Source organism: Taudactylus pleione, unplaced genomic scaffold (genome assembly GCF_031769625.1).
Source record: "Taudactylus pleione unplaced genomic scaffold, aTauple2 ptg000428l, whole genome shotgun sequence".
Lineage (NCBI taxonomy): Eukaryota > Metazoa > Chordata > Amphibia > Anura > Myobatrachidae > Taudactylus > Taudactylus pleione.
This window is the reverse complement of record NW_028284830.1, coordinates 2,265,013-2,289,107: the sequence shown is the minus strand read 5'-3', so window position 1 is coordinate 2,289,107 and position 24,095 is coordinate 2,265,013. Positions and strand designations below refer to the sequence as shown.

The 24,095-nt window shown below is 46.0% G+C and overlaps 1 protein-coding gene across 1 annotated transcript in view; it reads left to right on the top strand.

Annotated features, from left to right (window-relative positions):
- TIE1 (tyrosine kinase with immunoglobulin like and EGF like domains 1) overlaps nt 1–24,095 on the top strand; it is a 98,456-nt gene that overhangs the window by 25,115 nt on the left and 49,246 nt on the right. The window contains exons 2-3 of the mRNA XM_088447312.1: nt 16,203–16,493; nt 23,765–23,887. Of these exons, the coding sequence (XP_088303438.1) occupies nt 16,203–16,493; nt 23,765–23,887 (414 nt within the window). The remainder of the gene's footprint in view (nt 1–16,202; nt 16,494–23,764; nt 23,888–24,095) is intronic.

Here is a 24,095-nt window from a genome sequence, read left to right as displayed (position 1 = left end):
TACAGTGTGGGAAAAGAGTATGTACTGCAAAAGTTTATTATTGAGTATAAAAAAGTGGAGATTTGGTGGGAGCAGAAGTTAAATAATAAAACAGACAGTGGTAGGAGCTAGATGATATAAGACTTAGAAAAAGAGCTAAGGTAAAAGTACATTATTATAGAGGTAAACTGACATTAACACAGATAAGTATGCATTAGGATTATATGTAAAGCAGAGAGCCAGCAGCAATAGTAGCAAGGGAAGCACCAGGTTTATGTAGCCACCAGACAGGGAGTTCAGTGATGAAAGTCCAGGTTATGTATCCACAGGATCTAGTAGTATGGAGACTGTGAACTCACAATTGTTCATCCCACTTTGTCCAATTAATGGTGAGGTTGTTGTTTGTAGATTGGTGGGTTTCCTTCTGTTTCTCTGCTGTTTAATGCTGATATAATGCCAATTAATTGATTTAAAAAGAAGTCGGCACTTTTAAAATAGGGCACTTCTACAGATAGGGCATGCCAGCCAAGGCTAGTCCAGCCTTCCAATGAACCTTACATAGGAGACCTAGCATGTGAAACCACTAATTTCTAACTACCCCAAAACACTCCCACTATTATTGCAAGCAATAAATTACCTTAAACAAACAAACAGCACATACCATTAAGCTAGCATCTGGGTCTATATACCTTGAATCAAACTAAGAAAACACAAACATAAAACTATATTCTAAACCATCAACTACAGATACTATGCAGTGATATATTACTAAATTTAACATTACATCTAAGTTAATTGTTCAAAGCAGTAGTCCTTTACCTAGTACAACTTGGCCAGGGACAAACAATGAAAGGAAAAGAGGAAAAGTATGAAGTACAGTACATAAGGTACAGTAAGGGAAAGGTATTGTAAATAAAGAGCTTATAAAATAGAACAGAAAGCACAACCACAATACTGTACATACAGTATGGACACAGTGTACAGTACAGTACTTAGCAGTCCGGATCACAAACTGAAAAGAGGAAGTTAAACCCCTCCTCCACATTACTAATTATATACAGTACAGTATAAGCTACATAGCAGTTGCTTGACCGTTTCTTTCGATGACAACTGGTAAGACTCTATGGAGATGATCAATATAATTGTTACACTGGGCACGTGTCAATACTGTTCTCCAAAACTTCATAATCCCACCCAAAAGTTCCTGTTTAGTTGTTGGTTTCACATCAGACCTGATGAACCTCTTCAACTGGGCCCAGACCAATTCAATGGGATTCATGTCCGGTGACCTACAGGAAAGTAAAAAAAAATCAAATATTCAGTCACAGTACTGTACTTTAGTAAAAAGTGTACTAGAATAATTACTGCTCTGTACTGTACATACTTTTTTATACAATAAACAGTTAATACAGTACTATCGAACAATACTCACTCTGGTGGTGTGCGTTCCTAATTTATCCCTCTCTCTTCCATGAATTTCGCTGAAGCCAAATGTTTTGGATCATTATCCTGGAATAATCGATGTCCTGATGGAAAGCATTTTCTCACAAATGGCACCATACAGCAATCTACTATTTTTTCTTGAAAGAAGGTCTTATCCATGATGCCTAAAGAGATGAAAAATTATTGTCAGTAACAAGCGTACACTGTACAGGACTGTAAATAATTTTTGCAACAAACATTACTGTACTGCACCTTCAAAAATCTAGATCGGTCCTGCACCTCAACGAGATATACCTCCCCATACATGGACCTTTAACGGATGCTTCGGACGTGGTTTATGTGAGAGATGTGCACAGTGTCGGAAGGACAGTCTTGAGAACCTCTTGAGAGAAACCGAAGTTTCATCTGTGAAAATTACGTCATTAAAATTCTCTCCACACTCTATCCACCATCGTGCTTGTTCAACTCTCTTTACTTTGTTAACATCCCTTATCATGGGATTTATCCTGTGGAATAAAAACAAGCTTTAGTTTACTGTCATGTAAAATCAGTGCATTATTAATATATATATATATATATATATATATATATATATATATATTTTATGTACAGTACCTTGTTGGGCCAAAAGTCCATCCCAGTTCCTTACGCATCCGTTTGATGCTGGAACAGGAGATGTCCAGGTCACATTCTGCTTTTAGAATACGTTGGATTTGTAAAGCTGTACGCTCATCATCCTCACAAGTCAATTTGTGCACAATCTTTTTGACGCTCCTATGGTAGAACACATACAGAGCATATACTGTAGCAATTATTGTACAGATAGTGTTGAAATTGGAACACAGTACAGTAGCAATCTAGCAACATACAGTATAATAAAAAAAAGGTTGCTGCAAAGTACCTACCATGTGCATTTAGAAGGAAATCTATATCTGGTCCGCGTTCTCTCAAATGCATGATAGCGCACAGTCTGTAAACTAACAAGAACACCACACTCTTTCAGCCAGGCCTGGATCTGTCGTGTTATTTTGTGTTCTTTTTTCATGCTTGCAATTATCTTGCTGATGGCTTTGCTGATTTTTGCCATGTTTGACGACAAAATCTGTGGAGAGAACAAGAGAAATACGGTACAGTACTGTTGCTGAGTATACAGACTGAGTACAGTATGCAGTACATAATTTAATGTTCAGTATCTTAAAAAATATATACTGTATAACACAGTACTGTACAGTCTTTTAGAACACAGGGAGTAGTACATTCTTACTGTACATCAGCCGTAACATGTGTACACCGGTATATACAGTATAACCAGCTAGTAAATTTCATTTTGCAGGCTGTGTTTAATAAATGATAGTTTTGAGCTAATTGGTGATATATATTTCCCAATTTAATCTCACATCAAGCTTTCATACAGTACATACAGTATGCCCCTTAATACGCAAATATGTATCTACCGTATGTAGGAGACAAACAGGACAATAAACAGCAATATTGCGACTGAAACTAAGACGGCCGCTGAGCAAAACAAGATGGTGGTGGGGACAGGACGGTCACTCACGGTAGACTATATGGGACAATGGGCAACGAGGAATCGATCAATGGTATACGGTGTGTTTAATTGAAGCTCGATACGCAAATAAGCGACTATGGGGACGGAGCATGCCGAGGCAGCGGAATATTAAACACAGCAGTTTTGCGACTGAAACTAAAATGGCCGCTGAACAAAACAAGATGGCGGCGGGGACAGGACGGTCACTCACGGGAGACTATATGGGACAATGGGCGACTAGGAATCGATCAATGGTATTCGGTGTTTAATTGAAGCTCGATACGCAAATAAGTGACTACGGGGACGTAGCATGCCGAGGCAGCGGAATATTAAACACAGCAGTTTTGCGACTGAAACTAAAATGGCCACTGAACAAAACAAGATGGCGGCGGGGACAGGACGGTCACTCACGGGAGACTATATGGGACAATGGGCGACTAGGAATCGATCAATGGTATTCGGTGTTTAATTGAAGCTCGATACGCAAATAAGTGACTACGGGGACGTAGCATGCCGAGGCAGCGGGATATTAAACACAGCAATTTTGTGACTGAAACTAGAATGGCCGCTGAGCAAAACAAGATGGCGGCGGGGACAGGACGGTCACTCACGGGAGACTATATGGGACAATGGGCGACTAGGAATCGATCAATGGTATTCGGTGTGTTTAATTGAAGCTCGATACGCAAATAAGCGACTACGGGGACGGAGCATGCCGAGGCAGCGGGATATTAAACACAGCAATTTTGCGACTGAAACTAGAATGGCCGCTGAGCAAAACAAGATGGCGGCGGGGACAGGTCTGTATAATGTACTGTACTGTATCATTGAACAATATTGTTAGCGTTCATCCAAATCGTCTAGCGTGTATGCACCTAAAGACAGGTCACCGAAACATACTGTACAGTACTGGAAAATAAGAAAAACACAAGGAGAGAAAGAAGTAGCGTGTATTGAGAAGAGGTTGGAGATGCATGGAGAGAGAGAGACAGTAAGTATACAGTTGTAGAACAATGTAACGTACACTACTGTACTTACAGATCGGGTCAAAGAAAAACAAATGTTGACAAGTCAAAAAATTAATGAAAACACACGAGAGAGAGAAAAAAAGAGAGAAAGAGACAGAGAAAGAAAAAAGAGAGAGAGAACAATGTACTGTACTTATGCAGACTCTCGCTGGGGCTGGCTGGGGGTACGGTCTCTGGAACTATGGGAAAAAAAACATGTAATTTTCCCTGAAAACACACGAGAGAGTGAGAGAAAGAGAGGGAGAAAGGGAGGGAGAGACAGAGAGAGAGGGAGGGAGAGAAAGAAAGAGAGGGAGGGAGAGAAAGAAAGAGAGGGAGGGAGAGAAAGAAAGAGAGAGAGGGAGAAAGAAAGAAAGAGAGAGAAAAAGAGAGAGAGAGAAACAAAGGAGAGGGAGAGAGAGAGAAAGAGAAAGATAGAGGGGGAGAGAGGGATAGAGAAAGAGAAAGGGAGAGAGAAAGAGAGGGAGGGAGAGAAAGTTTGAGAGGGAGGGAGAGAAAGAAAGAGAGGGAGAGAGAAAGAGAGAAAAAGAGAGAGGGGGGAGAGGGAGGGAGAGAGAGAAAGAAAAAGATAGAGGGGGAGAGAGGGATAGAAAAAGGGAGAGAAAGAAAGGGAGAGAGAGAGAAAAAGAGAGAAAGAGACAGAAAGAAAAAGAGAGAGAAAGAGAGGGGAGAGGGAGGGGAGAGGGAGGGGAGAGAGAGGGGGAAAGGGATGGACAGATAGAGGTAGAGAAAGACAGAAAGAGAGGGAGGGAGAAAGAGAGGGAGGGAGGGAGAGAGAGAAAAAGAGAGAGAGAGAAATAAAGAGAGAAAGAGACAGAGAAAGAAAAAGAGAGAGAGAGAACAATGTACTGTAGTGTACAGTACTGTACTTACGCAGACTCTCGCTGGGGCCGGCTGGGGGTACGGTCTCTGGAACTGTGGGAAAAAAAAACATGTAAAGAGAGAGAAAGAGAGAGAGAGAAAAAAAAAGAGAGAAAGAGGGAGGGAGAGAGAGAGATAGAGGGGGAGAGAGAAAGAGAGAGAGAGAGGGAGAGAAAAAAAGGGAGAGAGAGAAAGAGAGAGAGCGGGAGAGAGAAAGAGAGAGAGACTAGGGAAATAAAGCAGAGAGATACAGGACTGTACTTATGTGGCATGGGGAGGCCACTGGTTGGTGATGCTGTTGAAAAAAATGACAGTATGTTACAGAAAAGAGAGAGAGAGAGAGAGAGAAAAAGAAAGAAAGAGAGAGAGAGAAAAAAATACGCTGCTCTCCAGCTCCACAATCACTATATGGAGGTGTTCTGCGTAAAGAAAACAATAATACAGTATTGTACAGTACTCACTGGGAAAGTAGAGGGTAAACATACTCAACTGTAACATTACTACAGTATATACTGTACTGTATTACAGTATTAATACAAAATGTCCTACAGTATAAAACTGTATACAGTACTTACTTGGCTGGGGAGGGGAGTCTGGGTCCTCCTCTTGCCCTGGGGAGGGCTGAGGCCCTTCAATGTCTTCAACTAAAATACACAAGGACAGAAACAATTATTGTGTAAGGAGAAGACGTTGGAGATGTTTTTAGAGAGAAAGAGAGAAAGAGAAAACAGAGGGAGAGAGGGAGAGAGAAAGAAAGGGAGAAAGAGAAAAAGAGAGAGAGAGAAACAGAGGGAGACATGGAGAGAGAGAAAGAGGGAGAGAGAAAAAGAAAGAGAGAAAAACAGGGAAAGAGAGCGAAAAAGAGAGAGAGAGAGAGGAAAATTAAAGAGAGAGAAAGATAAAGAGAAAGAAAGAGGGAGAGAGAAAGAGAGAGAGAGAAAAACAGAGGGAGACAGAAAGAGAGAGAGATAAAGAGAGAGAGAGAGCTAAAGAGAGAAAAAGAGAGAGAAAGAGAGAGAGAGAGAGAGAGAGAGAGAAAGAAATAGAGGGAGATAAAGAGAGAGAGAGAGAAAGAGAGAGAGAAAGAGAGAGAAAAACAGAGGGAGGGAGAGAGAGAGAGATACAGTACTGTAGAAAAAAATGTGGTGTAGTGTACTTACACGGCCAGATGAGGCCACTGGGCCCGGGGATATACCCTTGACTTGGTGATACTGTTGAAAAAAAATAATGGTACTATTACACAAGTACAGAAAAGAGAGACACTGAGATAAAGAGAGAGAGAGAAAGAGATACCGTAGGTAGAGAGAGACTGACAAGGGAAGAAAAGGAGAGATATACCGTATACAGTGCTGTAGAAAACAATGTGGTGTACTGTACTTACATGGCATGGGGCTTATAGTTCCTGCAGCCTCCTCATCAATGACGAGTCTGTCTGTGTGTACAGTATAAGAAAAAAAATATTATACAAAAAATCAAAAAGGCAGTAGCATGACACTATTGTGTCCATACTGTAACTGTTGTAATCATTACCACTGTCATTTGAGGAGGAGGCTGCAGAAGGTGGTGGTGGTGGTGGAGGTAGGACTGTGGAAAAAGAACACTGTACTGTCAGTTTCCCTCAAAACCATTTTGAAACAAACTGTACAAATCTTGACCAGAGTCTCCATAACACCAAAAACAAACACACAAATGAGAGAGAGAGAGAGAGAGAGAGAGAAAGAAAGAGAGAGAACAGTGTACAGTAGTGTGTACTGTACTTACTCTGACAATTCAGCCCACTGGGCCCGGCTGCTGGCGGTGGTGGGGGTGGCGGTGGTGGGGGTGGCGGTGGTGGTGGTGCTGCCGGGGCTGGGGGTGCTTCTTGCCCTGTGGGGAAAAATACATGTCGTCATTAAGGAGCATTTGAAAACAAGAGTTCAGACCTCTATTCCAAATTGGAGAGGGATTACGGTATAGTACTGTAGATGGCCTTAGGGAATTAGCTATTGATTAAAATACAAACCAATACAGTATACTACAAAAACTACTGTAGTCTGTGAAGCTGGCATTGGGCCCAACATAAAACAGTATGGTACTGTACTGTACTGTATATAAAAAAATATACAGTCCAGTAAAGTACTGTATGACAACTGGTGCAACGTCACACAGAGGCTCTGTGGGTGGCACTGTCGCCACCCCACAAGCTGTACAAGATGGCACAAAAGATGGTAAGAGCGATTTGGGCCCCATTGCCGGCAATGGAGACCCGGCAGTGCCTTTCCAGCTTCAACAAAGCATTCGAGGCACTGCTGGGTCTCCCTGTCATGCATATGCGCATGACACTGGAGCCCGAAGGGGTAAGTACGGTATTAATAAATACAGTACCAGTGGAATTTTCGTTTGTATCACAGTGATACTAAACGAAAATTCTCCCTGCTATTTCCCTTCATTTGTAAATGGGGCACAGAGTGAGAAGTGATAAGATACCAGCCAATCAGCTCCCAATTTTCATTTTTCAAACACAGCCTGTGAGATGACAGTTGGGAGCTGATTGGAGACCCCTGAATCTGTCCGTGACGTACAGTAATAATGTCAGACTTAAAGGGGGCAGGCCCAGCACTGAAAAATAGTGTGTACAGTACTGTAGGTTAACATAGATTTGGTCAACAGGCATTAGAATGGTGGATCAATCAACTTGCCTTTTGTTACTGTAGGTTTATTAATCAAACAAGCCATGTCGTCCAATAGTGTGTCACCCTTTAGTCCATGTACAGTACAGTACTGTAGATTTAATCAGCCTGTCAATCAAATGTCTGCCAGTCATGTCAGTATGTGGTAACAACTGTCAGTCATCGTCAGATACTGTAGTATCCAACACCCTACAGTGCAATGTACAGTAATGTAGAGTATGTCAGAGTCATGCATTGTACTGTATTCATTATTGAACAGTATACTGTAATTCATGTGATTATACAGCAATACTGTACTTACTTCACCTTATACGCCTCCGGATGCGCTCTAGGCGAGGCATGTCCCTCCTCAGCAGGTCCGACCACCTGCGCTGCAGTGACCTCACGTTTCGGCGCAGGCTGTAGAGCCTGTATATTTCGCGACTTGCTCTTCGATATGCGAGCTCTTTGTCTTGGTTTGTGGCGAAGGCTTGGTCCCGCCACTTCACCAAGACAAAGAGCTCGCCGGACGAAAATCGTCGCGCCCTAGTAGCAGCCATTTTCAATAGCCAGTGACACACATCGTACATCACACAGCGCATAACGTATGGCGCACGGCGACACTAATTCACTCGTTACGGCAGGCGTCTGTGGTGCACTGTAATGTAGTCATAACCGTAGTGGCAAAGTCACAGTCAGAAACCACTCTCAGACTCAGTCCAAGAGACGTGGCTATAGTGTGTAAGGCCGAGACCGCATATACGTTGTCGCATGTTTGTGTTTTGCGGTTTAGGCGCACAGTTTGTGATACAGAGCCCTGTCTCTCATTCTATACAGTCCATTCACTACCAGTTTCTGCAGTTATGAAATCACTATTGTGTGGTGCAAAATTCAACGGCACCGTCAGTTTTTAATATACAGTACAGGCACATTCATAGCGGCACACTAATTGTCCTAACAGACGGGGGATGGTTCCTTGGCAATGGTCACTCTTCGTAGCATTTTTCAGGACACTAGGGCAGAGCTGACTGCATACAGTAAATGGATTAACAAAGCATCCTTTATTATGGTAATGAGAGGCTCTTGCTTGCTTTGGGGGAAGGGACCTGATGCACTGTGTATGACTCTCGGCCCACTGTGCATGCTCAGTGATGATCTTCCATACGCCATGGCATAGCGCTACATGGCGTATGGCTTGGCGCCACAGATCCCATTGTACAGGTACCCCCTCCATTTCTAATCCACCGCAGATGGCTGACAGCCACCATAGCGCCAACCGTGTAATAGAGAGAGCTCTCATACAGATCCCACTACTACCGTACTTAGTGTGCAAGGTTGGAAGAGCATCACCATTGTCATAAGTTTGCGATGCAACGCTATTTTGCGCTTGAAACGCACAGTCAGCTTTGAAGACAGAGCTCTCTCACAGTCAGAAACCACTCTCAGACACAGTCCAAGAGACGTGGCTATAGTGTGTAAGGCCGAGACCGCATATGTGTTGTCGCATGAAATCCCATTGCAACCCCTTGAAGCAGAGCCACCACAGCGCAGACATTGACGAAAGTTTTGCACTATTTAAACACACAATCAGTTTGTAATGTCTTACTTTTAAGCAGCCTTTTAAACAACAACACAACAGTATTACAGTACAACACTACTAAAGTAGTTTCACTATAGTGTCCAAAGCAAACAGTGCCAATAAAAAAAAAAATACAGTATGGTATATTCTTTTCCAGGGATCGAACCCGGGACCATAATTCTACCAAAGTGATCACATAACCGATGGCACACACGAAAGCTACAGTGAACCGCACAGTGCGGCCTCATCCTTGTGCACTCCTCCCGCTGCTGTTTTTAATTAAAAAATGTTGTCATACTGTAATTCATCCCATCTCAGTGAAAGCTGTGCGTGCATCTCATTAATCTACAGTATCGGTTATACCGTGATAACAACTCGGGCAACTTCTCTACTGTTCAGTTACTGCACCGTACAGTATGTACAATACTGTATGTGCAGTGATTTGCATCCTGTTATAAGATCTTACTGTACGGTACAGTACTGTACTGTATGTACATTATGTGACATTAAAAATACAGTATTGGTTGTGCGAACATGCAAATGCTGTGAATGTGATATCCATCCAATTTAGTGTAAATTTAACAGTATGGCATTCAGTACAAGCATTCAGTACAAATTACAACAGTGGAGCACTCGCCACCCAGCGGTTAAGCACTGTATTACATGCCGTGGCATATCCTTAGTTGAAGAATACCACGGTACGCCACAAGTCCATGGCGCGACTCAGAGGCCTGCACGCCACACCACAAGTCCATGGCGCAACTCAGGCCATGCCATGAGCAACAAAATAGCTGGGCAGTTCTGTATGTGATTAGCAGCACAAAGGTCAGCTCTACCGATAACAGCTGTCCTTTGCGGTCTCTGCTGCTCAGTGGACTTTCGGGTTTATGACCTGTGAGTCCATCTGCGCATGCGTAGAGTGACACGACGGCCGCGGGGCATGCTGGGAGAGATCGGAACCCTCATAGCAGCGCCATGCGGTGGAAACCCATAGGCTTCTTTAGGGTAACACCAGCAAAAGCTGGTGTTACCCTCCACATGGGAGACCCGGCGGCCAGCTGATGATAAATACGGAAAATGCGGTAAACAGGGGTTTTACCGCATTTTCCATTTAGTGCATCCCAGCCAGGGAGAGGCAGTGGGTGACAGGGAGAGATTACAGGCAGTGGGTGATAGGGAGAGATTACAGGCAGTAGGTGACAGGGAGAGGGTGACAGGGAGAGGTGACAGGCAGTGTGTGACAGGGAGAGATGACAGGCTGTGTGTGGCAGGGAGAGATTACAGGCAGTAGGTGACAGGTAGAGGGTGACAGGGAGAGGTGACAGGCAGTGTGTGACAGGGAGAGATGACAGGCAGTGGGTGACAGGGAGGGAGATGGTGACAGGCAGTGGGTGACAGAGAGGGAGATGGTGACAGGCAGTGGGTGAGAGGGAGAGGTGACAAGCAGTGGGTGACAGGGAGAGGGTAATAGGCAGTGGGTGACAGGGAAAGGGTGATAGAAAGAGGTGCCAGGCAGTGGGTGACAAGGAGATGCAATGTGTGCTGACACATTATACCACACTGTAGTGCCCCCTACTTATGTCACACTGTAGTGCCCCACACATTATGCCACACTACAGTCCCCACACATTATGCCACCTGTAGTGCACCCACATTATGCTACACTGTAGTGCCCCCACATTATGTCACACTGTAGTACCCACACATTATGCCACACTAGTCCCCACACATTATGCCACACTGTAGTACCCACATTATGCCACCTATAGTGCCCACAATATGCCACACTGTAGTACCCACACATTATGCTACCTGTAGTGCCCCCACATTATGCCACCTGTAGTGCCCACACATTATGCCACCTCTAATGCCCACACATTATACTACACTGTAGTCCCTACACATTTTGCCACCTGTAGTGCCCACACATTATGCTACACTGTAGCTACATTATGCCACTGTAGTCCCCACACATTTTGTCACTTGTAGTGCCCACACATTATGCTACTCTGTATTGACCACACATTATGCCACCTGTAGTGCCCACACATTATGCTACACTGTAGTCCCCACACAATATGCCGCCTGTAGTGCCCAGTAGTGCACTGCAGTGCTGAGCCTGACAGCACTGTGCCCTGGTCCTCTCTGCGTGTAGCTGCCGGCCGGCTCAGTCACAGCCTTGATGACTGCCCGGCAGGCAGCTGCACTGCACCTGCCATACAACTACAAACGGTGCCGGGCAGTGTGGACCCCTATATTGCGGTGGGCCCAGGTGCAGTGCACTGGCTGCACCAATGATAGTTCCGCCCCTGGCTGACACTAGCATTTGCTTATATATTGCAGCTGCGAATCCAAAATACATTGCAGCCGTGCATACATTAGCGGTCACCTCTGAATCAGGACTGTAATGCAAATAGTAGATGTCCCCAGAGCTGCCTGGTTCTCTCTCTCTCTCTCGCTCTTTTTCTCCTACTCTCTCCCCCTCTGACCTGGGTACACTCCTATACAATTGTTGGCCTGTTCCCAATCCATTTAAGCTATATTTTGTTTTCAGGGCTGGATTAAGGCTTGTGGGGGCCCCGTTGCAACTAAATTATGGGTGCCCCCTCCAAGACACACGGAGCCCCCACAAGCCACACAGAGCATATCCCCTCCCCCTCCAACCCCCTGATTAATTACCTCCTGCGATTTGCAGAGCGGCTCTTGATGCATTCCTACACTCCCTCCCCACCCCCTCATTACTCTCCTCCCATGATTTGCAGAGCGGCTCCCGGGGCCCCACACTAGTTATCAGCATCATGTACGTGATGAGGGGACTCGGGAGACGCTCTGCGCTGTATGCAGCAGTACTGATCGCGCTGCTGCATGCAATAAGAATACAGAGCCCCGGCAGCTGAGCTCCCATCCAGGAACAGGTGCAACTAGACACTTGTTCCAGGCAGGGTCACACCAACCCTGTGAGGGGGCCCCTCTGTGTGTGGGGGCCCCGCGGCGACCGCCCCTATTGTCCTCCCCTTAATCCGGCTCTGCTTGTTTTCTCTGAAGAAATCTGGTTGCATCAAAAAATCAGGTTTTATGTGCAGTTTAATTTTCATCAGATTCAGGGGCCTATTCATTATTGGAGGCCGTGGGATTGCACTGGAGCAATTTATCATTGCTCCGGTGAGGGGACAGCTGCTCTGAAAAAGCAGCTGTCCCCTTGGTTCGTATCGCAGCTACAGATGTAGCTGCGTTACTTACCTCCTCCCCCGTTGCAGTGAGGGAAGGGGCAGAGTAGGAGTACGGGATGGCACTGGGTGCCGAGACACCTAGCACTGGCCCTGGTTAAGTACTGGTAAGTACTGGGCTGGGGCACAACTACAGGGGTTCCTGCATTTGGGGCACAACTACAGGGGGCCCTGCATAATGGGCACAACTACAGGGGGCACTGCATAATGGGCACAACTACAGGGGGCACTGCAAATGGGGCACAACTACAGTGGGCACTGCTACAGGGGACACAGCATAAGGGGCACAACTACAGGGGGCACTGCATATGGGGCACTACTGTCAGTGGGGGGAGGGCAGCCTGAGAGGGCTGCTGCAGTGGCATGGGAGGGGGCTGCAGTGACACATGAATGTGGGCTGGAATGGCACGGGAGGGGGCTGGAGTGACACATGGAGGAGCTAAAGTGTGTATTATGTGAATCTTGCTTTCTCAATGTATTTATGTCATACTTGCCGACATTTCGGCAGGGGAATCCGGGAGGGGGCTGGCAGGTCCGTCCAGCAGGGAGGATGGGGGCAGGTCAAATATGCGGAGTGGGGGCGTGCCGTCGCGATCACGTCATAGGGGCCCCGCCCCCCGCTTTATAATGCCAATATTACTGGCATTATAAGGCAGGGGGCGGGGCTACGATGATGCGATTCAGCGCGAATCGCGTCATCACAACCCCACACCGCCCACTTTTGCGGCTGGCGTGGGGGTAAGCGGGGTGCCGGCATCCATTCCGGGGGACTTGCCTAGTCTTGCAGGGTGACGGGAGAGGCACCCGATTTTCGGGAGGCTCCCGACAGTCCCGGGAGAGTAGGCAAGTATGATTTATGTGGTTCTGGATTTCAAAAGGTATTTTATGTGGATGTGGTTTTTAAAATGTATTTTATGTAGATCTGGCTTTCTCAATGTATTTTATGTGGTTCTGGATTTCAACATGTATTTTATGTGGATGTGGTTTTTAAAATGTATTTTATGTGGATCTGGCATGTTTCCGTGTATGTTACGTGAACGTGGCTTTTTCAATGATATCTATATTGCTCTGGCTTTTTCTTTCACTTCAACAAGCAAAAGGGTAAGAAAAAAAATTATATTGGGAAGATTATGTAAATTGTGTATTTTTCAATGTGCTGGGCTCGCCCCCAGTGTGACTACAAACGGGGGTGTGACACAACGTCATGCACCTGCAAATGTCATACCAAAGGCGAACGCACAAAAATGGCATGTGGTCTTGTGACAGCTGGGCCACACCCATTTTTGCACGCTCATGCTATTGGCTCTTTAACTTGACTACAGATATTTTTTGGCTCTTTGCCTCTGACCGGTTGGCCACCCTGCACTAGACGATATGTTGCCGATCTGGCGGATCGGGCACTTCGTCTAGTGTCTACCCGTCTATGTTGCTGAAGACACGTGCTCCTGTGCGTCGTTAGCGACATCCTTCATCGGCCCTAGATGCAGAGGCGATGGGGGATATCGTTAGTGAGGGCCATGCTGTAGAATGCTACATGGCCCCCATCATCGCTGCCCGAATTGGTAAGTGTGTATGCACTCTGCCACTGCCAGCTCCCCTGCTGGGTCCTGCCGCTGAAGATGTCGGGCTGGGTACACATCATCTAGTGTGTACCCAGCATTAGTATGAGATTAGTATGGGAAATAACAGAAGTGTTTGGAAACTGCAAATGTGTGTTATGGCGGCTCTAAACTCTTTTTAAGGGCTCTATTCAACATGTTAATTATCGGGTTCCTTCTCGACGTGAGCGCTGGAGCAATTCATCATTGCTCCAGCGTGGAGGCAGCTGATCCAGAAATCAGCTGTCTCTAGGAGTCTTTCACTGCTCCTTTTGGAGCAGTGAAACAAGTGTGCATGTGTGACATACAGGTCACGCATGTGCACAGGAGCCCCGACGTCCAGCGGAAGGAGCCGGACAGGGGCGTAGGGATCCGAAAGAATCCCTTTTCTCTCCCATAGAGATGTGCAGGTCCGGTTCTCAGAAAACTGGCAACAGAAGTAGCAGTGTTACTTACCAGTCCCTGTCGCCGGCTTCTGAATATGCCCCTCAAATACTAATCTTTATAGTTATATAATTACAAAACGTCTATTTTATTTATGTTTTATTCAGTGTATTAGCTGAAACATATTTATTTACTAATTTCTGCTTCTTCCTTTGCAGTGAACGCTGATCGTTTTGCTTATAATTCAAAATGGTTGCTCAGATCAACTTAATTGTCTTTCACAGGTGCTTTGAAAGGGAGAGGTTTACTCTTTAGACTAGAAAAAAAAAACCCTCCCCCCCAGAACACTACAAAAGATAATAAGATTTGAATACTACATGATCATAGAAATCCAGAGATCGTTGTTGCATATATTTGCAAATATATGTTTAAGCACCGGGCCGCATCAAGGTGTCTCTGTACTGGTGTCCCTAACGCTACATGATAGTAGCACCCACTGTGGGTCATATAATTGCATACTGTTATGCCATGTGATAATAGCACATACATTGATACATCTAAATTGAGAGCCAACTCACCTGGAGGTACCCCACAGACCTCCAAATAGCACTACAGGAACCAGTACACCCTCCCAATGCTGGTCCCATCCATGTCTCCTAGAACAGTAATACAAAACAGTGGTTGCTCAGATCAACTTAATTGTCTTTTTGCTCCAAACAAACTTTGATTGACCTCTAGCTGTGTTTATGACGAATACTTCTCCCACTAAACTAAGTTTTTATCTTTTTTTCATTTTATTTTTATGCTAAATGTGTTTTTATCATTCTGTGTTCAGTAATATATAACTGAGTATATAACTGAGGCTACTTTGGATCTATCGTTGGCGAGATTTATTGTGTACAGTTATAGGGGCCTATTCATCAACACTAAAATAACGTTTTTAAGGACATTTTCTTTACCGTTATCTTAGTATTCATGAAGATACTTAACGCAGGAGATATCACTGATGTCTACTGGTTAAGTCCCCCTGCGTTAATTTCCACACTCCCCATATATTAGTACATTAGTATGGGGATATGGAAATTATGCTATTCATCAAATTCCGAAAATTATGTTTTTTTGGAATTAGATGGAGTCACTATATGCCACTGTGAGGAGGCGTATAGTAGGTAACACTTACCTGTGTCAGCATGGGCATCTTCCTCTGGTCTCTCCTCTGGCTCCGTCTGCTATGCTGACACTGTGTTCTCCCAGCAGAACACAATAAAGTTTAGAAAACAATTTTTTTCTAAACTGTACTGTGTTCTGCTGGGAGAACACAGTGTCAGCATAGCAGACGGAGCCGGAGGCTGCTGCGCGGTAAGTTGGGGACGCGGGGGGGGGGGAGCAGTGGGGGGAGGGGGGGGGCAGGTGAGCGGAGGGGGGGCCACACAAAATTACCGCAGCTGTAGGCAGTGCTGCGCATGCTCTGCTTTTACAGATGTACTGTCGCATGCGCGGCACTGATTACAGCTGCGATAAGTTAGTGCAGGCAGGGAAAAGTATCTATTTCCTGAAAAGCTGTCATCGCAAAAATGACAGCTTTTCAGAATAGATAGTTATGGAGAGGAGGAATGATGAATTCCTCCTGTAATTAGGTAGAACTCCATGCGACTTCTAATCCTAATTACCTCCAGAGAAAGTTTAGTTATGATGAATAGGCCCCATAGTGTGTCCTATACGGAAAGATACTGGCAAACGAAGTGTTAATGTCATTAACCCCTTTAGTTCCACAGGTATCATGCGTAGTAGTAAGAGTTATTTATATAGCGCACACATATTACGCAGCGCTTTACAGAGAATAATTTGTCATTTCCATTAGTAGAATAGTAGATAACAATGTACTAATGCATTCTGTGCACTACAGGGGCAGTTCTAGATGTCACACTGGTGTCAGCGACCTCTGGGCACAGCAAGGTGAATTTATCTTTATTATGTGTGACCGGAGAGCGGGAAATGAAGAGCTCGGACCTGCGCATTGAGCGAGATAACACCATTGTGCGGATCCCTCTCGGAACATCCTTTCAGACCAAAGCACTAAAGACCGGGCTGCAGGCTAGCGGGTTCTCACCCAATGAGCTGGTTGGCGTCTTCTATTGCATCGCTAAGGGGCCCTCAGTGCAAACCAAGATACTCTATACCTACAACAGCCCATCCGGTAAGTATAGAGCTGGCATCTGTTGCTCATACAATGTGCTTAGATCAAGGCTGCTTTGTGGTCTCATAGAAATCAGGAAAACATTATCTGTCTGTCTCAGGGTCAGAACTATGGGAGACAATGGAGGCGCCTGGCGCCAGCACTGAAGGGGCACCTCCTCCATTGTCCACAACATATTCACCCCACTTGGGGTTGTAACTATGTACCCAGAGTGTACCGTCACACCCACCCAATACATGGCACCCCTTCCCGGCACCTGAGAGGCCACCATACACTATGGAGAGCTCCATGTCAGACCATCAGCTGCTGCCTTCGTCTATCTATAGCCTGTCTGCATGCAAATTGCAACATTACAGTGTCAGCGGCTGTGACTGGGGCAACAAATTATAATTTGCCTCCGGGCGTCTGGGACGAATTTACGTCACTGGTCTGTCTGTCTGTCTTTCATTATCTTCTCTTCCATCCGTGGTACTTACCTGTTGGTAGGGGGCATTTCACTTACAGGCGATGTGCCGCTGACCATCACCGCCATGTTCTGCTGTGCACATTTTTGCCTCAACATCGTTAATTATCTTGCGGATCTCAGTGGATTAAAACGAGTGAAGTTGCTGCCTGTGATCATCACCGCTATATAAATCGCCCATAGGCTGTATCCATGCTTCCCTCCGCAATGTGACCAGGATGTCTAAACATCTGCACGAATGTTGCCTTAAAGGACCATATATAGACTTTTAATGCAGTTCTGTCACGTTGACTAAAATGTGGCTGCTTTTATTACACATTAACATTGGTGAATAGACCTCAGCTCATACTTGCTTACTCTCCCGGAACAGACGGCAGCCCACGAGAATTGGGTGGTGCTCCTGGCCGCCCGAAAGAGTGGGCAAGTCTGCTGGACCTGGCAGCCACCTGCCCACACCCCCCCTCCCTCCCCCGTAGCTACCCACACCCCCCTCCCAGCGCCCACTTACTGAGCAAAAGCAGTTACATAGCAGAGTTAGTGGTAGTTTTTTTGGGGGGAGGTCGGACTTAGGCAACCCTTGGGGGGAGGTTATGGATAGGCACCCCTTGGGGGGAGGTTAGGGTTAGGCACCCCTTGGGGGGAGGTTATGGATAGGCACCCCTTGGGGGGAGGTTATGGATAGGCACCCCTTGGGGGGAGGTTAGGGTTAAGCACCCCTTGGGGGGAAGGTTGGGGTTAGGCACCCCTTGGGGGAAGGTTAGGGTTAGGCACCCCTTAGGAGGAGGTTAGGGTTAGGTACCCCTTGGGGGGAGGTTAGGGTTAGGCACTCCTTTGGGGGAAGGTTGGGGTTAGGCACCACTGGGTGGAGGTGGGGGGGTGTTAGGTTTAAGCAGGAAGGGGGGGAGGTTTAGGCACTAACGGGGAGGGTTGGGTGTGGGGCGGGGAGGGTTTGGGTTAAGCTACCAGAAGGGAGGGTTAGGGGGGGAGGGTAAGTATCCTTACCTGACCCCTGTCGAGGATACTAACCATCGGGATGCCACTGTCGGTATTCTGACAGGAGGAAGCCCGACGGCCAGCATTACATACCCATTCTGTTATTTTCTAGTGGGGGAAAACAAATGGTAGATTTAACATAATTTGTATAACTACCACATAGTTTTATATTTACTTTGTAGTACTCCTATGTGCAATATACTGACTGCTTTGCATGTGTCTCCGTACTGCCGCATCATAGACATCCCTCCCCTGTCCCCTTCTCCACAATCCCACCTACACGGTATCTCCGTCCAATTCAACCGACTGTTCTTTTTCTTTTCTCTGTAATTTCCCACTGCATGTTACACTTATTTGAATGGCTCATCCTGTAACCTATGTAGTGCGCCTTAGATGGCTGCCTCGCCTGGTACTTTCAATGGCAGGATGAACAACCCGTTGAACTATTTATACAGTGGGCATCTTGTTAGTCACTGAAAGTGACTGACAAGCAGGTACCGTTTGTGGACGCCACCAGGGAGGTGGTGATCCAAGCACAGGCGTGTTGCGACCATTTTGGGGGCGCGTCTCTGTCCCGTACGCAGTGAAAATGGCTCTGGCGTCTCAGTTCCGGCTGCCATTCTGTGCGGCCGCAGGGTTACGCAGAAGTCTTATAATCGACTGATCTGCGACCGATGGTTCACCTTTGTACGCAGTTGCTTGGATTTGCAAGCCACGGGTGCATCTCAATACAAATCCCGAAGCTGCAACATTTGCATATTTTTGCACAGTCGATGCGTACAAATTTGCAGCTATGGCGACATTAACGTACATCTCTGCGTCATGTTCATGGTTTCATGTTTCTTTCAACTCAAAACCTCTGTGCTATCTGTTAAACGCCTTGAGTCTTATTGGAGAAAAGTGCTATATAAATAACATCAGTATGAATATTATTATTATAATTATTATTATTATTATTATTATTATAAAAAAGCTTTTTCTTTAATAAAAAAAAGCAGCCAGTCACTGACTTTCCAGTAATGTATCAGTGATCACCATTCATTTGATTTAAAGGGACAGTGGCCCTGATTCAGAGACGGACGCTCTGGAAGAGCGCTTGCTCTGAATCAGGGAGTTTTTTTTTTTGTGCGGCCTCCTCCATAATGCGAGCGGCCAGGATGGTGGTCGCAATGGTCAAGACCATCGCGACCATCGGGGCTTGCGACGAGACCCTTGTGGTAGGGTCCCGTCTGCCGAAAGCCCCAGAGAGCTTCTGGCTCTAATAGAGCCGGAAGCTCTCCCACTGACATCACTGGTTATGTCAGTGGGGCCGTCCACAAACGGCAGGCGTTCGCTTGGGAACGCCTCCGTTTGTGAAGCCACCCCCCGCCACGCCTACAAAGCGGGGCGAGCTGTCGATCAACATCGTCAGTCGCCCCTTTTGTAGTAAGCCACGGAGCAAGAGAATTTCTCTCTCGCTCCGTGGCTTGTGCACGCGCAGTGCGGCTGCTGCGCGTGCGCAGAGCCCACCATCGACCCGCTCGCGAGCGCTCAAGCGCTTGCGAGCGGGTCTGAATCAATACCAGCTGATCCAGCATGAAATAACCACTGTTATATACAGTATGTAAATGCCCCAAGCGATAACAGGATATAAGAGGTTCAATAATGTGTGTGCTATTTTTACCTAGCTGAGAAATTAGTCTCGGAGGGATAATTACAGTATTTTCCATAGACAGATAGGATGTCTGCTGCGGATACAAAGATTACTTACTGACAATAGTTGATTTTTATCTCCCTGAGGGATTTTTAAGCTTAAAATGTGCACAAAAAAAGAAATAAAAAGAAATAATAATCCAGAGTTTGTTACGTTGTCTTGTAGGTGTCAGTGTTGCTATTACTATCCATAATGAAGTTTAAGCAAGTTTCCCTAATGGATTATAATCACACCATGGGCCAAATGTAATAGGTCACGATTTAAAGTAAAAATCCAACTCGCGCCTTTGCACATTTTTTTGAATGTGCGAGTTGGTGCTGGGACTCGCAAATGTATAAGCCTGCGAACTTTTGAGCTCGAGGCTGCTACACTATGCAAATCTATCCGAGTATTTCCCTATGTAAACTAACACCTTTTAATGCGACTAGCACACAAGAAGTATGCCAGTACCGTATGCTGAAAAACAGCCCCACACCATGATGTTCCCACCTTCAAACTTCACTGTTGGTATGGTGTTTTGGGGTGATGTGCAGTGCCATTTCTCCTCCAAACATGGTCTGTATTATGCCATCCAAAGAGTTACATTTTGGTCTCTTCTGACCAGACTATATTCTCCCAGTATTTCACAGGCTTGTCCAAATGTTGGTCTGTATTATGGCATCCAAAGAGTTACATTTTGGTCTCATCTGACCAGACTATATTCTCCCAGTATTCACAGGCTTGTCCAAATGTTGTGCAGCAAATTTTAAACGAGCTTCAACATGCTTTTTATTCAGCAATGGAGTCTTGCGTGATGAGCGTGCATACAGGCCATTACTTATTGTTTTCTTTCAAACAATTGTACCTGCTAATTCCAGGTCTATCTGAAGCTCTCCACATGTGGTCCTTGGCTCTTGGACATCTCTTCTGATAATTGTTTTCACTCCTTTGTCAGAAATCTTGCGAGGAGCACCTGGTCGTGGCTGGTTTATGGTGAAATGATGTTCTATTCACTTCCGGATTATGTCACCAACAGTGCTCACTGGAACATTCAGAAGTTTAGCAATCCTTCTGTAACCAATACCATCAGTATGTTTTGCAACAATAAGGTTGCAAAGGTCTTGAGAGAGCTCTTTGCTTTTACCTATCATGAGATGTTTCTTTTGTGACACCTTGGTACTGAGACACCTTTTTATAGGCCATCAGTTGGGACTGAACCATTTTATATTAATTTGCACTGACAAGGGGCAGGATTGCTTTCTAATTACTGATAGATTTCAGCTGGTGTCTTGGCTTTCCATGCCATTTTGCACCTCCCTTTCTTCATGTGCTCAATACTTTTTCCCTGTGTCATTTCACATTATTACACATAACTTATGGACATCTATGGTTTGATTTCTTTGCATGTGTGGATTGCATGGGTTGTTGCTGATATTTGGTGCAAATTTCATTACAATAGCCCTATTACAAATATATTTACTGAGAAAAATGTTGATGTGCTCAATACTTATTTTACCCGCTGTATGTAAATATATATATTTATTTTTTAATAGCGCTCCATTAATGAACACGGAGAATAAAGGAAAGTTCATTAAATGTACACAGCCCCGGTCTTCCTGCCCCTGATTGTCTTCCTCTAACTGTCCTTATTTTTTGATTGCGTAGTATTTGTGCTGTGATCACTGGTTACAAAGATAAAAAAGAGTTAATGGACCGACATCCCCGAATTCCCAGAGAAAAACACATTATCTGAGCACCATTAAGCACCATAGTGACATTGGTGGGCATTAATCTGCGAGGAATAGTAATCTGAGGGGAAGCCACTCTCACTCATCCTTCTTACAAGAATGTCTCTGATACGGATGTGCCTTGAAAAGCAGGAAAGAAACAGCGTCCATGATAAGGGCTCAGACTGGGAAACAAGGGAGGTGCTGGGTAGCCTGGTGCTCTGCTATACCCACATCATGCCTCCCCCTTCTCACAACAGGGCTTCCCTGCATGAATTATCATTACGTAAAGGTACAATGAATGGGAAAAAACAACATGTGGACATCATCGCAGGGCTGATGCAGAGTTGAGGCAAGTCGATAATACCTACAGTATACCCACATAGCCAGTACAGAGAATGTGGATATTCGCCCATGTGCATTTATCCATACTGTTGGTTTCATCACCAACCATCACCATTATCAACGTGAGTTTCCACCGGCCCTATCCTTAATGCAAGAGATCAGTCTGATAACAGACGGACTTCTGCGTACACACATCTCAGCATTGCCTGGGTCGCAATTCCATCACCGTGCCCCCGACATGTCCACTCACTAAACTCATGGGGCCCATACATCTGCAATGCACTTATTGCCCCAAAAAACACGTTCTGCTGACAGCGGGCTCACGGAATCCGGGAAATTCAACATGTTGGAAAGCCTCGATTCACCGATCATGACCAAGAAAATATTGGGATTGGGAAGTCGGGGACTTTAAACATGCAGATTTTTCTCCGATCCGTTTTTGGTTGGGTGAACATGGATGGCCTTTGGTCCGCAGATCAGATTACTAATTGGGTCAGTTCGGCAGAACGGGGAATTGGGCCTCTAGATGTATTATGTATGACCCACAATAGTCCATATGTCAATGCCCTGTTGTCACCGAGTTACACCCAATCAGTTGCATGCTACTCGGATGTGTACTACCAGCTACAGTCCAATCTCCAATCTGAGTAAAACTAGCTCCTATCATCTCAGCCATATCCTCTCCTAATGGACTGTACACTCTCATGCTTGGGGCCCTCATGTCCCGTATGCCTGCACCTTGTTTCTAGTTGTTTCGTCCTGGCTCAGTGCTGCAAAGTTTTCTCCTGTGCAGAGAATGTTGTGTACCAACAATTATGTTCCTATTGTATTGGATAATTTATTGGACCATCTTGTCTATGTAACCCCGCCTCTCATGAGGAATACACTGTGACCCCATTGTACAAACTTTGATAACTGTGAGTCTAGATGAGAAGAGAACAAATGGCATTAACAGACATATAGCAACCTAATTCCGGGTCTGTCCACTTAGCAGAGCCATAACTCGGTTGGTGCAACATGTGCCACATCACAGGGCACCGCAGGGCAGGGGGTGCTGCTCGGGCCTGCAAATTTTCTGTTTATAATCATTCTCACTTGTAGCTTTTCTTTTATTCCCGGCATCTCCTGGCCTCCCCTATCACATCCCTGGCCAACTCCCTCTCCATCTGGGCACCTTCAGTCACATCCTCTTATTTGAGACACACATTTCAAAATACCCGGGACTCAAACCCATCACCTCTCACATGGCATTCAGACACCTTACACATGGAGCTATCTGCCCCAACAATTTCTGATGGCAGCCCTGAACACAGTCACCGATTCCCGACCCAGGTGTTAGCAGCACACCTCAAGTACCTTTGCCAGCGAGTATACATACACGGATCTCCCCGCCGCCGATATTTGCTGAATATACACTACAAGCAGCACTCTTTCTATACCGTCAGCTGTTGATGGTACAACGGGATTGGTACCATACTTGCCTACTTTCCCGGGACTGTCAGGAGCCTCCCGAAAATCGGGTGCTGCTCCCGACACCCCACAAGAAGAGGCAAGTCTCCCGCATCATCTGCCGCACCCCGCAACCCCCCGCGACCGCATGTAGAAGTGGGCCGTTTGGGTGGCGATGACGCGATTCGCGCTAAATCTCGTCATCACTCCGCCCCCTGCTTTGAAATGCTGGTAATATCTGCATTATAAAGCGAGGGGCGGGGCCACGATGACGCGAATGCATGGACACGCCCCCGCTCCGCACATCACAGCCGCCCGCACCCTCCCTGCTGGACCAACCTGGCAGCCCCCTCCCGGAAGGGGCTGCCAGAAAGCCGGCATGTATGGCTTGGTACCCCTTCATTATCGTACAGGACAAATCAGATTTGGCATGCCCGTTCCCCATGAGGCCACGTCCCTTTTTTGGGCGCACGGTTTATGTCCCTATTTGAAAAATGGGGTGGGGGCGCCAATGCTCTTTCTGGCCCAGGGCACCACAAAGTCTAGTTGCAGCTCGGCCAGTTGGTTTCTAGACACTCCGCTTGTAGAGGAACTATGACCCCTGTCTTGTGCTTTATTTCAGCTGATCTGACTCCAGTTAAGGTCACTGTGACGGTCAGTGTGAACCAGGATGCACAATTAGAAGCCAAAATACAAGCCAAAGGGCAAAAGACCTTACACCAGGACATCATGTGGAAGTACAATGGTATGTAACAGGGGCATATTATAAATATATTCACAAACTGCAAATTAGCTGAGTCAGGCCTCTGTAGAGGCCTGGGTGTGCAGGGAAGGTATAAGCCCCCTCCTACACTACCATGCCACCCGCCACAAACCATAGGAATGCTCACAACAATGGTTATTATTAGCTGTGCCGCCTCCAATGGCCACTCCACCTCTGTGCCTGGACCCTA